General features: G+C 37.4%; 1 protein-coding gene across 6 annotated transcripts in view; it reads left to right on the top strand.

Annotated features, from left to right (window-relative positions):
* The window catches only part of USP32 (ubiquitin specific peptidase 32), a 237081-nt gene that overhangs the window by 119387 nt on the left and 101150 nt on the right, over positions 1–16544 (top strand). For all 6 annotated transcript variants that reach the window (XM_082707484.1, XM_082707485.1, XM_082707487.1 and 3 more), the window contains exons 3-4: positions 8652–8757; positions 12054–12172. In XM_082707484.1, coding sequence (XP_082563610.1) covers positions 8652–8757; positions 12054–12172 — 225 coding nt within the window. The remainder of the gene's footprint in view (positions 1–8651; positions 8758–12053; positions 12173–16544) is intronic.

Below are 16544 nucleotides of genomic sequence, written 5' to 3'. Positions count from 1 at the left end.
CATTTGAATTAAAGAAATATTTAGTTGGAACAGACTCTGCAAAGGCAGTAATGTAAACAAATACTTTTTGTCTTTAAAAGGAAAAAATCTCTGGGGCGCCTGGGTGGCTCAGTGGGTTAAGCCTCTGCCTTCGGCTCAGGTTGTGATTCCAGGGTCTTGGGATGGAGCCCTGCATCAGGCTCTCTGCTCAGCAGGGACCCTGCTAACTTCTTTCTCTCTTTGCCTGCTACTCTGCCTACTTGCGATCTCTGTCAAATAAATAAATAAAATCTTTAAAAAAAATAAAAGGAAAAATCTTTTCAACACATATGTAGAATCAGAGTTTGCATCTGAATAGCAATATTGGAAGTTTTATGGGTATTAACTGTTTTATGTAAATAAATACTTCATGTTTTCATAGATTATGTACTGTGGGTCTTATCGTGTGCTTGAATTATTCTTTGAACCTCACCGACATACAGTGTGACTCATTTTGTGTATTCATGTTATGTATTTGTCTTTAAACTGTGAAGACAATTTTAGGCTTACAGATTGGTAGACTCAAGGTATCAGAGTCTTTGGGAAAGAATGTGGGGTTTTTTTCCCCCACTTTTAGCTTTTATACCTTTTTTTTTTTTTAATGCTGTGTGAGTCAGTATAGATGATATTACACTTTTGTAACATGTTTCCTCTAAAATAGAAGCTTGAGATAACACAAGCTATTTTTCACTCATAAAAATTCTGTTAATGGGGGCACCTGGGTGGCTCAGTGGGTTAAGCCTCTGCCTTCGGCTCAGGTCATGATCTCAGGGTCCTAGGATCAAGCCCCAGATCAAGCCTCGCATCGGGCTCTCTGCTCAGCAGGGAGCCTGCTTCCTCCCTCCCTCTCTCTGCTTGCCTCTCTGCCTACTTGTGATCTCTACCAAATAAGTAAATAAAATCTTTAAAAAAAAAAATCTGTTGATGGAGTTAGGTGATTCTCTGTAACAGTTCCTTTGTGTTTGGTTCAACCTCCAGGCAGTATCAGTTCTTATGGCATTTTACTGCATATCAGAAAGAGCTTCTATAAATCACCAAGGGGGAGAGATGGTCATTCCAGGGAGGGGGTCTCTTGCCTGCAATTAGGTATTTTAGCCCAAAAGTCACATATGTCATTCTATCCCTAACCCTTTGGTCACAAATAGTCATATCTTTTCTATCCTGTGCACACCCACTCTGACCAGTCCTAAAAACAAAGCTGAGTAGTAATGAGCATTGCTCTTAACATTTCATAAATGTTAAAGTATTGTCATATTGTCAGTTGTCACATAACTAGTGCTTTAAAAATAACTTTTTGGGGATAATGAAAAGATAATACACATTAGATACATTAAATGCATGATGATTTCTGAAATATTAATAAAAGGTGGAAATACATATGCCTTAGAATTCAGGAAATATGTTGCTTTTCCTAGGCCTCTTTTCCTCATCTGTCAGATGAACTTTTGAACTCGGTAGCTTTGGAAGGTTATTACTGTTCTTATATTTTGGGAAGTAGGTTACCAGTATGTTTCAGCATTCTAACCAAGCGTATTCATAACAAAATCTTCTGTATTTTAGAAGTACTTGCAAAACTGAAAATCATATCTTACCCAAAATTCCTTGATTAACTTTATCCTTGCTATAATGTCTTTGTATTAAAGTCAGCTAAGTGGTTGGAAATGAAGAGCCTTCATCATCAGATTAAAGCAGTGGGAAAAGGGATGCCAAAAATAAAGTGCTTATGCATTAAGTTTGTGATCATTTGGGATTTTGTAGTTTAATTTTTAATAGATTTCACCAAAATGGTATCATTCTTGCTGGTAATGGCTTTCATTTCATGTAATACTAAAGAATGTATATAAATGTTATATGTTATATGTTATATGTTATATGTTATAGAACTACAAAGTGGTTAAGAGTTCAGTTTCAGGAACCTTCTTGCCCAGGTTTTGAATCTTGAAATTGACTCTGCCACCTCATTAATGTATGACTGGACCATCTCCTTGGGCTCTAGTTTTCCTCAACCACAAAGTGGGGACACCAGTAATACCTTCCTCATGGAATTGTCTTGAGTCTTAATACTTAAAGCACTTACCACCACTGTTATATGGCACATAACAGGTGCTTAAATATTGGCTGTTGTTTTTATAATTATAAAAATAATGAGTTAATGTTGGGTTAAACACTACAGTGCGGTGATTTAGTAAGTAGTTTCTTGCTGAGTGGCAGTGTAAGGATGGAGATACACGAAATACCCTTGTATGTGTGGAATGCAACAGTGTGTGTCCAGTTCCTTTCTCCCATCTTCTGTGCTATTGTCATGTGTTTTAATTTTATGCATGCTATGAACACATTATATTTTTACTCCTGTTCCTTTAGACAGCCGGTTATCTTTTAGAGCAATTAAAAATGAGAAAAAAACTATACTTATATGTACCTTCATTTATGCCATTTCTTTTTCTTTTATTTTCATGTAGGTACATGTATCTAGTTTGGTATTGTAGTTCCTTCAGCCTAAAGTACTTTTCTCCCACTTCTGTGTGGTGCAGCTTTGTTGGTAAGGACTTCTTTTTTTTTTTTTTCCTGAAAAAGTCTATTTAACCTTTCTTTTTGAAAGATATTTTCTCTGAGTCTAGGATTCTCAGTTTTTTCTTCTTAGTGTGGTAAACATGCCACTACACTTCTTCTGGCTTGCGTAGTTTTCAATGAGAAGTGCTTCTCTTTATGTAGTATGTCTTTTTTCTTATCGGTGCCTTAAAGATTTTCTTTTTATCTTTGGTTTTGAGTAGTTTGACTATGATTTCTGTAGTTGGTTTTGGGAAGTCAGAGGTATAATGTATCCTGCCTGTTCTCAGAACAGCTTCTGCCTGTGGTTTTAGTGTCTTTATTAGTTTTGGAAAATTCTCAGCATTTATTATCTCTTCAGATACTTGTTCTGCTCCATTCTCTTTCACTTCTAGGATTTCAGCTGCATGTGTGTTAAATCACTTGATTGTCCCACAGCTCTTGGATTTTGTTTTTTGTTTTTTTCCTTTCTGCTCACCCATATTTCCCCCTCTGTTTCATTTTGGACAGTCTCTTGCTTGATTCTCTTGAGTTTACTTTTGAGCCATTCCAAAGGTTTATTGAACTCTGTGTTCCCCTGATTCTCCTTTGTCAGGGTGGTTTTTTTCTTTCCTTTCTTGTAGAACTTATAATTTGGTTGAAAGATGGGTGTTTTATACGGGACAGTAGAGACTGAGGGCAGTAATATTTATGCCTGGCTATGTCTTTAGCAATGGGCAGTTGAGTCAGTCTCATTGAGCTACATTTTGTATTGCTGGACACCCACAGTGCCTGTTAGGTTTCAAATTCTAGTCTAGAGTTACCTTTTTTAGGGTAAAATCTCATTTGCCAGAGGATTTTTCTTTTCTTTACTTTCCTTTTCTTTTTCCTTTTCCATTCCTTTTCTTCAAGATTTATTTATTTATTTGAGAGAGACTGTGCAGGAGTAGAGGGAGAGAGAGAATCTCAAGCGGACTCCCTGCTGAGAGTTGAGCCGGACCCAAGGATGGATCCTAGCACTCTAAGATCATGACCGGAGGTGAAATCAAGAGTCAGATACTTAACTGAGCCTCCCAGGTTCTCCACCAGAGGATTTTTCTAATGTCTGCTCTACCTTCAACTTTGGATCTTACTTTCTTAGTTGTTACAGTATCTCAGAGAGGGTCTCTGTCCCTAATATTCCCTTCCCAGCAGTAGACTGATACTATTTATTGTCAATGTTTGCTAACACAGTCGGAGGGTGGGTGAGGGTGCTAGAGTGGGAGACAGTCTGTTTTCCATTTATCTGTTTCAGTTCTAGGCAGACAGTATATTCTCAGAGACTTTCTCAGTGGTTCCACCTCTCTCCCAGGGGTAGAGAATCTCTACAGGTCTAGGTCTATGATGTTTTCTATTCCTGCCTCGGGGATAGAGGGTGTTTTCTGTTAGCTTCCTTCAGTTTATGCAGAGTCCAACTAAAAATAGTTATTCCATAGAGTATATCTGTTAAGATTTTATAAATGTTTTTTGTATTCTGATCTGAAGCCATCTCCCTAGGCATTTTCCTAGAGTTTTCTGTCAGTGGCACCAGAGATGGAGAGTTTTTGGCATCAAGAATGTTACTAAATAATATTTGTAAATACCATTTAATAAATAATGTATTTTCACCTTTCATATTGACTCTATAAGTTTTATTTCTTTAATTCTTTTTTTATTGAAGTATAGTTGATACATCATGTTAAATTAGTTTCAGGTGGGGGTGGCTGGGTGGCGTCAGTTGGTTAAGCAACTGCTTTCTACTCAGGTCATGATCTTGGGGTCCTGGGATCGTGTCTTGCATGGGGCTCCTTGATGGGCAGGGAGTCTGCTTCTCCCTCTCTCCTTCTGCCCCTCCCCCTGCCTGGGCTCTCTGTCTTCTTGTCAAATAAATAAAAATAAAATCTTTAAAAAATAATTAGTTTCAGGTGTACAGCATAGTGATTTAACTTCTCTATACATCATGCTGTACTCACAAGTGTAGCTACCATCAGTCACTGTACAATACTGTTACAGTACTATTGATTGTATCCCTTATGTTGCACCTTTTATCCCTATGAGTTGTTCATTCTATAACTGGAAGCCTATATCTCCCACTCCCCTTCACCCATTTTGTGTATCCTCCCCCCACTGCCCCTCTGGCAGCCTTCAGTTTGTTTTCTGTATTTGTGGGTCTGTTTCTGCTTTTTGTTTTATTCATTTGTTTCATTTTTTAGGTTACACATATAAATGAAATCATCTCACTTACCATAATACTTTCCAGCTCCATCCGTGTTGTCACAAATGTCAAGATTTCATCCATTTTGTGTGACTGAGTAATATTTGTGTGTGTTTGTGTGTGTGTGTACACATACAACATCTTCCTTATCCATTCATCTATCAGTGGACACCTGGGTTACATAAAAATAATGCTGCAATAAGCATAGGGGTGGATATATATTTTCAAATTAGTGTTGTCATTTTCTTTGAGTAAGTAGCCAGTAATGGAATTACTGGATCATATGGTATTCCTGTTTTTGATATTTTGAGGAGCCTCCATACCCTTTTCTACAGGGGCTGCACAATTTATAATTTTACCAACAGTGTGCAAGGGCTCCCTGTTTCTCCAGTCCTCACCAACACTTGTTATTTCTTGTGTTTTCTATTCTAGCCATTCTGGCAGGTGTAAAGTGATACCTTTGTGGTTTTGTTTTGCACTTCCCTGATGATTAGTGATCTTGAGCATCTTTTCATGTGTCTTTTGGCTATCTGTATGTCTGTTTTGGAAAAAATGTCCATTCAGATCCTCTGCCCTTTTTATTTCTTAAGTACTCCATGCCCATTGTGGAGCCCAACCTGTGGGGCTTGAGTTCACAACACTGACAAGAATCGGGTGCTTAACTGACTGAGCCACCCAGGTGCCCCATGTCCATTTTTTAATTCTATTATTTGGGTTTTTTTTTTTTTTTTTTTTTTTGGGTATTGAGTTGTATAAAAGTTATTTATATAGTTTGGGTATTAACCCCTTAACGGATACATTATTTTTCAAATATTTTTTCACATTCAGTAGATTCCCTTTTCATTTTGTCGATGGTTTCCATCTCTATGCAAAAGATTTTTATTTTTGTTTCATATTATTTATATTTTATAAATATATTATTAATATTTATTAATATTTATATTAATAGTTTTATATTTGCTTTTGTTTCCCTTGCTTAAAGAAACATATCTTGAAAAAAATGTTACAACATCTGATGTCAAAAGAAATTACTACCTATATTTTCTTTTAGGAGTTTTATGGTTTCATGTTTCACATACAAATCTTCAGTCCATTTTTATTTTATTTTGTTTTGTTTTATTTTATTTTATTTATTTATGTTTTAAAATTTACTTGACAGAGATCACAGGTAGGCAGAGAGCAAGCAGAGAGAGAGGAAGAAGCAGGCTCCCTGCTGAGCAGAGAGCCTGATGTGGGACTCTATCCCAGGACTCTATCTCAGGACCCGGGAATCTTGACCTGAGCTGAAGGCAGAGGCTTTAACCCACTGAGCTACCAAGGCGCCCCATTTTTATTTTATTTTTGTGTTTTGTGTAAGAAGGTGGTCTAGTTTCCCAGACCTGTTCAGTGTTCCCCAGCACCATTTATTGAAGAGACTGTCATATTTTCATTGTACAGTCTTTCCTTTTTTGTCATACATAAATTGATCATTTAAGTATGTGTTTATTTCTGGGCTGTTTATTCTGTTCCACTGATCTTTATATTTTTTTTATGCCAATACTGTTTTGCTTTGATTACTTTAACTTTGTAATATATCTTGAAACCTGAGAGTCCTGGCTTTGTTGTTCTTTCTCAAGGTTGCTTTGAATATTGGGAGATAGGTGGGGGGTCTTTTGTGGTTCCATACAAATTTTAATATTGTTTGTTGTTGGTCTATGAAAGATGATGTTGGTATTTTAATAAGGATTCCATTGAATCTATAGATTCCTTCGGGTTTGAACTACTCTCTAATCATGCATTTTACTGACAAAAATTCTGCATGGCAAGTACTAGGTCAGTTTGGTTGTTTTAAACGATATGGCACTTCTGACACCAAAACTGTGTGTTTTTTCCCCTGTTATCAGTCAGTTTTTCAACTCTCTGGACACCAATTAGATGTTCTACAATTCAGTTCAATTCTGATACTGAGTACCTGGAATTAGTGCTGACCTCACAGGTTTGATCTGCCCCCTACTTAAGATGCCAGTCACAGGTCCTGGACCTTTGTTACTTCTCACTAGTTGGCTGTAAATCTAAGATTCCTCTGACCCCCTCTGTGGGTTCGGTAATTTGTTAGAAATGGTTCACAGAACTCAGGAAGACACTTTAATTACTGTTACCAGTTTATTTTAAAGACGACAGCTCAGTAACAGCCAAATGGAAAGCTTTGCTCATGGAGATGAGGGATGTGGATGGGCAAGGAGGAAGACAAGAGGCAGAACTTCCATTGCCATCTCTGGGTCCACCCTTCCAGCACCGTGAGTGCTCACCAACTGGGAAGCTTTCCAGGCCTTGTGGTGTGTGGGGGTTTTGTTTTTTTAAATTTTATTTATTTACTAGACAGAGAGAGTGAGTCAGAGAGCACAAGCAGGAGGAATGGCAGAGAGGGGGAGAAGCAGGCTCCCCGCTGAGAATGGAGTCCAACCTGGGCTGAAGGCAGATGCTTAACTGACTGAGCCACCCAGGTGCCCAGGTTTAGGGATTTTTATTGTAAGTTCACTTACGTAGGCATGGTTGATTAAATAATTGGCTGTTGATTGGTTATTGGTGATTAACTCTGTTTCCGGACCTTTGGGAGTGAAGCTGAATATTTCAGCCCTCTAATCACATCTTTTCCTTGACTGGTAAACTGACATTTTGAGGCTGTGTAAATTAGGCCCACCTGGAGTCACTTCATTAGCATGTGAATGAACAGGGCTTATTGGATGAATAAGAAAAGATGCTCCTTTCATCTACATCACTCAGGAAGGATTTTTAGAAGCTCTTGTGTCAGGAACCTGGGATAACACCAAATACATATTTCTTATTATATCACAATATCACCCTATGGACTCAATAAAGAATTGTCGAATGAATGAATTTTTGTAATTGTTGTTGCTGTCCCTTTTTTATGCATAGCTCTTTTTATTTTTAATTACCATAATACTCATTTCTAAGAGTATAAAAAATGTCTTTTGTGGTCTCTATATATTTTAATTTTTAGGCCACCTGAGTGGCTCAGTGGGTTAAGCGTCAACCTTTGGCTTGGATCGTAATTTCAGGGTCCTCTGATCAAGCCCTGCATCTGGCTCTCTGCTCACTGGGGAATCTGATTCTCCCTCTCCCTCCCTCTGTGCTCTGTCTCTCAAATAAATAAATAGAAGTCTTTATATTTTACTTTTAAGAAATTGAATATATTTGACATGTAACATTGTGCAAATCGGAGGTATACAACTTGTTAATTTGATACATTTATATATTGTAATAAAGGGGCCCCTGGGTGGCTCAGTGGGCTAAAGCTCTGCCTTCAGCTCAGGTCATGATCTCAGGGTCCTGGGATGGAGCCCTGCTATGGGCTTTCTGCTCAGCAGGGAGCCTGCCTCCCCGCCCCCTGCCTGCCTCTCTGCCTACTTGTGATCTCTGTCAAATTAAAAAATATATATATTGTAATATGATTGCCATTTCATTTTTGAACTTTCACTTAGAGAACGTCCATCTTTTGAATAAAAATGTGTTTAAGTTTTACAGAGATTGAAGGAAATTCTATAATTATACAAAATTATTATCACATCATTGGGGCTTTTGAAGATGGGGGGAGGAGCTTTTATCTTCTTTAGCCTTCATAAGGACTCCATAGAGAAAGAATATTCAGTGTGTGAGCCAGTGATATATGTACCTTAGAATAGATACAGTGTATTTTTAGCTAGTGCAGTAACAAGATGTATGAGAGGAAGAAGAGAAAGAAACAACATCATTGCACTGAAGTTTACCAAAGCCTTACTTGGAGATGGAGACAAGATTTGTTAAAGGTGATATCAGCTTCAAATTCCTCAGCAACTGAAACATCTAATGTTGGCTTTATCATTTTTTTTCCCAGGTGATCTACTGTTCTTTTGGTGGAACATCCAAAGGACTGCACTTCAATAACTTAATCGTTGGACTTGTCCTTCTTACGAGAGGCAGAGATGAAGAGAAAGCAAAATGTAAGCACTTTTATTATCTCAGAGTGATAATACTACATTGGTGTGTAGAATAATTTACGTGAAAATTCTGATGACAGTCAAAGCATTTGAGTTGATATTTCTCCAAAGGAAATACAAAAGTGACCAATAGGCGCTTGAAAAAATGCTCAACATAATCAGGTATTAGGGAAAGATACATTAAAATTAGAGTGCATATCTACCGGAATGGCTGAAACAAAAAAGACAGATTAGGATTGGTGAGGATGGAAAAGTTGCAACGCTCATACGTTGTTTGTTGGGTGTGTAAAATAGGACTGTCACTTTCAGAAAACTGTTAGATAGTACTTCAAACTGTTACACATTGAGTTATCATATGACCTGGCAATTCCACTCCTATGTATATATCCAAGAAAATTGAAAAAATGTTTTCATTAAAAAAATATACCTGAGCATTCACAGAAGCACTGTGCATAATAGTAACAAGACGGAAACAACCCTAGTGGCCATCAACTGATGCATTCACCATAAACAAAATGTATATGTCTATACGATAATACACTACTTGACAATAAGAAGGAATAAAGTACAAATTAATGCTGCAACATGGATTAACCTGAAAATACGATGTTAAAGTTACAAATGCCAGTCACAGTAGGCCACATAGTGTGTAATTTTACATGTATATGAAATGTCTGGATTAAACAAATCCATAGACACAGTTGATTAGTGACTTCCAAGGGCTGGTGGACGACAGGAAAAATGGAAAACAACTGCTAATGAAGGTGGGTTTCTTTTCAGGTTGAAAGTTTTTATTGAAAATTTCCCAGGGAAGGGGCACCTGGGTGGCTCAGTGGGTTAACCTTCTGCCTTCAGCTCAGGTCATGATCCTGGGGTCCTGGGAGTGAGTCCCAAATTGGGCTCCCTGCTCAGCAGGGAGCGTGTTTCTCCCTCTGTTTCCTAGGCTTGTGCTCTCTTCTCTCTCACTCACTCTCTCTCTCAAATAAATAAGTAAAATCTTTAAAAAAAGAAAAATAAGTTTCCCAGTGGAAGTAAAGGCAAGTGTTTCTATTTCATAGGATACACATATAACATTTTGCTCTAAGAATTCCCAGGTTTTTATCCTTGGCCACTGGATGTTGGGTCTTTCTCTCTTCCATCTTCCTTTTCTAACCTGCCTTCTGACTGCTTCCCCCAAATCTCTAAATCCCTGAATTTAGACTTTTTTTTTAAATCATTTTGCTTTTTTACAGTTTTATTGAGGTGTAATTGACTTAAAATAAAATGCAAAATATATAAAGTGTAGATTTTTATATGTTTAGACACATATATACCCATATCATCACAGTTAAGATACTGATCGTATCCTTAAAACCCAATTAGAATTTAACTGTGATCCTGGTTTTTCAAATTAGCATCCCTCTACCAACAAACAAATACTAGAGGCTCCAGGCAGCCAGTAATTAAAAATAACATTTTTAGAGGGTCACAGACATAAGCATATATTAAAATTTTTTCATTTTTTAAGAAAAGATTTTATTTATTTATTTGAGAGAGAGCAAGAGAGTGTAGAAGCAGAGGGGAGAGGGAGGAGGGGAAGCAGACTCCTCTTTGAGCAGGGAGTCCAATGCAGAGCTTGATCCCAGGACCCCAGAATCATGTCGTGAATTGAAGGCAGATGCTTAACTGACTGAGCCACCTACCCAGGTGCCCCTCTTTATTTTTATTATACTGTTGTATTAGTTTTATAGGGATGCCCTACCAAAGTGCTGCAGACTTTCATAAGTGGCTTAAAACAACAGAAACTTACTATCTTACAGTTCTGGAAACTGGAAGTCCAAATTGAAGATACTGGTAGGGCCCTGCGCCCTCTGAAACCTATAAAGAAGAATGCTTCCTTCCTGACTTTTCATGGTGTCATGTGGATGTTCCTTGGCTTATAGCTGCATCACTCCCAATTTCTGCCTGTCTTTACATGGCTTCCTTCTGACTGTGTTTTGTTTTCTCCTCTTACAGTCAGTCATGTTGGATTAGAGCCCACCGTGATGACCTCATATTAACTCGATTACATCTGCAAAGACCCTCTCCCAAATAAGGTCACATTTATGGGTACTGGGCTTTACCGTCTTTAGTGGAGAACACAGTTCAACCCAATGCAGGTGGTCAAAGCACTCGAGCAGATAATCCATCTGAGAAAATTTGCAATGGGATGCAGGAAGGCAGGCAGCGAAACCCACCATGCCTTCAGAGGAATGGAATGTCTCTTCTCTCTTCCTATCTTCTACCTTTCCAAATAAGTTCCCATTCACAAATACCTGGAGGTTGGGTTTCAACATATCTTTCTGGGAGATGCAGTTCAATCCGTAACAGCAATACTTCAAACATACATATAATATGTACATCCACCAAGCTTTATTCTTAACATTATATCATATTTGTTCCAGGTCTTATTTTTTAGGAAATAAAATATTATAGCCAAAGCATGGTGCTATCTCTCTGTATCTCTCCGTGGTTCTATCCCCATTCTTCCCTTTACAGAGGTAACCACTCTGATGAATACAGTGCTCTTTCATTCCTCATGTAGGTCTTTATATAGTTATGATGTTGTAGAAACCCTTAAACATATCTTCACCTGTTTTTCAGATTTTAAACTTTTTTAAGTAAATGGTATACGATACAGATTATTTTGCAGTTTGCTTTTTCCCTGAATATTTTTTATATTTATCCATCTTGAAATACTTACTTCCTTTATTCTAACTGCTATATAATATATCATAGTGTGTGTATATCTCAGTTTACCTATTTTCTTATTGATAGACATTTATCTTTTTTCCCTCTGAGTTTTGCTATTACTGATAATACTCCAGTGAACATTGTTGTATCTCATGCACATGTGTGAAAGTTTCTCAAGGGTGGAAGTTGAGTTGCTTAGAATCTGAATTTCTAGCATATATTCCCTTTGCTAGACTTGGCCAAGTGAATCTCCAAAGTGGTTGCAGTAATTCATATTCTTAGTAACAGTGTATAATAGTTCCTGTTTCTCCCAGTTTATTGCTAACACTTAGTATTGTCACACCTAAATGTTTTTGCAAATGTGCTGTGTTTGAAAAGATACCACATTGCTGTTTTAATTTGTATTGCTGGTTTTCATTTTCTTTCTTTCTTTCTTTTTTTTTTTTTAGGAATAAATTAAATTATATATTTATAAAGTGTTTGGCACTGGTAATCACTCAGTAATATTTACCTCTCTCTTCCTTTCCTACTTCTACCAAGGTATATCTAAGCCATGGTAAGTTTAATTTATTCTTTTTTTTTCCTAGACATTTTTAGTCTTTTTGCAAGTGAATCTGGGAGCTATGTTATACGGGAAGAAATGGAAAGAATGCTCCATGTGGTGGATGGTAAAGTCCCAGATACACTCAGGAAGTGTTTCTCAGAGGTATATTTAAAGATTTACATTTCATCTCTGCTTATTACAAAGTATTAATTCTTAGATGTTTATGTGCAACATATTATTGACATTTTTGTTTTTAATGGTTGATGTTTCAACGGTTTATGTGCTGCGCTCAGAGGTCCATGACACTTAACTAATGCTGTTATTTGTGAATCTGAAAATTCCCAATTCTGCTTTAAAGAAGTGTCTGTACTTACGGTATAATGAAACACACTCTTACATTCTGACACCAACACAACTGGTGATCTGCAGGAAGCTGAGCATTGCTCACATTGTAGTGTCATTGCTTTTCATTGTACAAATGGCCTTGAGCCATCTGTTACTCTGGGACGTGTCAAGGCTTATTTTGTCATTCATTTGACTTAATGGATTTGCATAGTGAAATATTTGGGTCTGAAAAACTTGTTATTTTTTTTTTCTGTTTTCATAAATATATTTTTATTGTAGAAAACCTAAACAATAAAAAAAAAAAGCATATCTTTAACAGAGCATATTCTTCACCCCACCTCCCCTACCCTTTTCATCGGTCTGCTAATATGGGAAAAGTCCCTAGAGATGGTAGAGTAAAAACCCTTTTAGAATTTTCTGATCCTTTCCTGCAGCACACTCAGTGCTGCGTATTTCTTATGGCTGGCTGTTTGACTCATTTGCATTTCACAGATAGGACAGCCCCTTGCTGCTCATAGTTTTATTCAGCTTAATTTAGTCACCTTCCTAACTGTGTAGGCACTGATCGTCAGTACTCGAGCCATATGCATATATGTGGTTCTAACGTCTCTTTGGACCCTCTAGCTTTAGCTTTTCACTATTCTGTCTTTGAGTTTCTTCTGTGTTGATAGCACCTGGAAATTTCCCTTTCTTGCTTTGAGCTCGCTGGTATGGTTTTTGGTCACTTTTATGGTGTTACATTTTACTCAGCATTTCTGTGTGTTTGTTACAAAAGGTTTGGTTTCCTGCATTTTATAAGGGGGATAGGTGGAGATAGGCAGGAGGTGGCTGAGTGGAGTTATTTTGTTTAGGGTAGTTGGGAAAGGCTTGTCAGATAAAGTGACATTTGAACCAAGAATTTAAAGGATGAGAGATACAACCTGCAGATATCTGGGAAAGCATTTTTCAAGAAGAGAATACAGTAAAGGCCCTGAGTGGGGAGCGTGTTTGACATGTCCAAGCAACAAGTAACCTGCCGTAGAGTAAGAGAGTAGTAGGAAATGAAGTTACAGAGGTTGGGGAAGGATGGGGTGGGATGAGGTGGGGAGATTATATGTGGCTCTGTAGGACAGTGTGAGTTCTTTGACTTTTACCCTGAGTGAGATAAAACACTGGAGGGTTTTGGGCAGAGGAATGAATACATGAGGGTTGTTTTCTTGTTTGTTTTTAAGATTATTTATTTGAGAAAGAGTGTGGAGGGGAGGGGCAGTGGGAGAGGGAGAAAGAGAATCTCAAGCTCCACTGAGTGCAGAGCCCACCCGCCTCAATCTGATGACCCCAAGATCATGACCTGAGCCAAAACCAAGAGTAGGACACCTAACTAACTGAGCCAAGGAGCCCCAACATAAGGTTTTTTGTTTGTTTGTTTGTTTGTTTTAATTTATTTGACAGAGAGAAATCACAACTAGGCAGAGAGGCAGGAGGAAGCAGGCTCCCTGTGGAGCAGAGAGACCGATGCGGGGCTCGATCCCAGGACCCTGGGATCATGACCTGAGCTGAAGGCAGAGGCCCCAACCCACTGAGCTACCCAGGCGCCCCCCAACATAAGGTTTTTAAAAACATGATCAGTTTGGCTCTTCTGTAGAGGGTAGGCTAAACAGAGACCACCTGAGGTATCTGAATAATCTAGGTAAGAGGTGGTAGTCATGTAGATCATGGTATAGTTGTGAGGTGATGAGGTTTCAGATTCTGCATTTATTTTAGAGAGAGAGTTGACAGGAATTTTTCTTGTATTGATTATGGGCTGTGGTAGAGAGAGAAGAGGAGATGACTAAGGTGTTTGGCTTGATTTATGAAGTAAATGGAACTTCCTTTAATTACTATGGCTTATATAATTAGAGGTAAAAGTTTGGGGTTTTGATATCAAGGGAGATTAAGAACATAATTAAATTTGAAAATCACTTTAGACATTAAAGTGGAGATGTCAGTTGTGCTTTTTGATATATAATTTAGCGTTCATGAGGTAGGGTTTGTTGGCTTACAGTTGAGGATGAGATCATCTTGGAGTGAATTTAAATAGAAAACAGATTGGAAGACTGAGTCCTGTACTCCAATGTTCAGAGATTAATGAGTTGAAGAAGAATCAAAACAGGAGCCTGAGGAATAACCTGTGAGGAGAACTAAGAGAATAGTGCTCTGGAAGCCAAGTGATGAAAGTGTTTTAAAAGAAAGGAGTACTTACACCAAATAAACTGAAAGGTCAAGTGAGTTGACCTTTGATCATTGAGAAGTGGTTATTAGATTTGGCAGTGTAGAAGAAGGTCACTGGTGTAGGTCCTGTGGAGTTAAAAAAATCACTGGCGTTAGGATACTAAAAGAAGTTGGCTCATAAGAGGATATTGTAAGGGGGGAAGTGGAATGTTTAAAATTGCATTTAATGGAAAGGGAACAGTTACTATAATAAAAAGATCATAAGACTGTTCTTAAGGCTGTGGTTAAGTGTTGTAAGAAGGACAAGATCTTTGGAAGAGGAAAGATCAAAGAAATGAGAGTCCCCAGTTTTGGAATACTCATGAAGAGGCTATTTAAATCACTAGATGCTTGTGATTGGTTAAAAAAAAAAAAAAAAAAAAAAAAACCAAAACAGCAAGGTAAATGTGCTAATTTTTTATCTGATTCAACTATTTGATCTATTAACCTGATGTAATTTCTGAGTAATCTGACTGATTATCATGTCCAAACCTTTGATTTTCAAGTTAACCATGTTTCAGTATAAGTATATATGATATAATACTCATATTAGAATAGATATATTTGGACCTCCCATAACACAACACCTCCCATAACACAACAACAAAAAACCCCCAAAACTATAAAGAGAAGCACTGTGGACCTAGTACCTAGATTTAAGTGACATGGAATGGGTTTCAGCTTTTTCTGTCTTGTGCTTTTATTAGCCTTGATGAAGTTATAAAGGAATCCATGTAGGAGTTGTTGTATTCTTTTCTTACTGAATATTTTCTTACCTTGTCAGTTTTTAAGGTGGAAATTCATATTTTATATTGTTCTTTAAAGATGTATCAGTTTCAGGAGCCTGTTATTTTTAATTGCCCTATGTTAAATTGGAATTTTTTTTCCCTAAACTATTGTGACAATTTATAAAAGGAAACTTCGTGTTTGCTGCCTTTTTTTAGAAGACATCCATGACTCAAAAACATAAAAAGTTGGGTTTAACAGATGGAATTTGGGTGTTACCAGGATTGCAGTGATCTGAATGGATAGATGGAGTTCTGAGATTACTTCATATTTTACTAAGTCAGCCACCAAGTGTGGTGTATAACTTAGGCTTAGAAACTTTTTACTGCCTGGGTTTAGTCATATCCCTGTCACTGTATAACTTAAATATTTCACTTTTTAATGCCTCACTTTTCTCTTGTGTGAAATAGGGATGATAGTAGTATCTCCTATAGAGGGTTACTTTGAAGATTAAATTAATATAAACATGCTTAGGGCTGCCTGGCTCGTTCATTTGGGGGGGGGGGTGACTCTTGATCTCAGGATTGTGAGTTTGAATCCCATGTTGGGTATAGACATTACTTAAAAATATTATTTAAAATTTTAGAACAGTGCTTAGGGAATTGAAAGCAGTATTGACTATATGGGAAGGTGGTAGAAGTGCCTATTTTAATTGGCAACTTCTTTCTTTCTTAGTATGTAAGGGTGCATTTTATAACAATAACATCTTAGCTTCACTGAAACCATTGATACTACTTGTTTCATTGTATCTAAGATCCCATGGATTAGAAGATGTACCTGCATGTATTACAAAGAAAGAAAAAAACCCTGCTAGTTATAACTGAAGGACACTATTGATTTTAAAACTCATCCCAATTTACACATTAACATGTATAAAAATATGTGCAAGCTTTTGGATATATACTGCTAATCCTCTTTCTAGACTAAATGTGGGAAACAGAGAAAGAATATGGGTATGATCCCTGATCTCTGCACATGCTGGCAATGTCCTCTCATGTCCCTGCAGCAGCTCTGAATGCCACCTTCTTCCATTCAGAAAAACAAGACTTTCAGTGTTGTTTTGATTTGGGTTATACTGTTAAATCTTCTGAAACTACTACGTGAAGTATATTACTGTACTTAATAGGATGCTTCCAAATAATGTAGAAATTATTTCTACCATATATCACTTTTA

The sequence above is a fragment of the Mustela nivalis genome, assembly GCF_964662115.1.
Source record: "Mustela nivalis genome assembly, chromosome: 17".
NCBI lineage: Eukaryota > Metazoa > Chordata > Mammalia > Carnivora > Mustelidae > Mustela > Mustela nivalis.
Note: the sequence above shows the minus strand (reverse complement) of the source record. Positions and strands in the feature narration are given on the sequence as shown.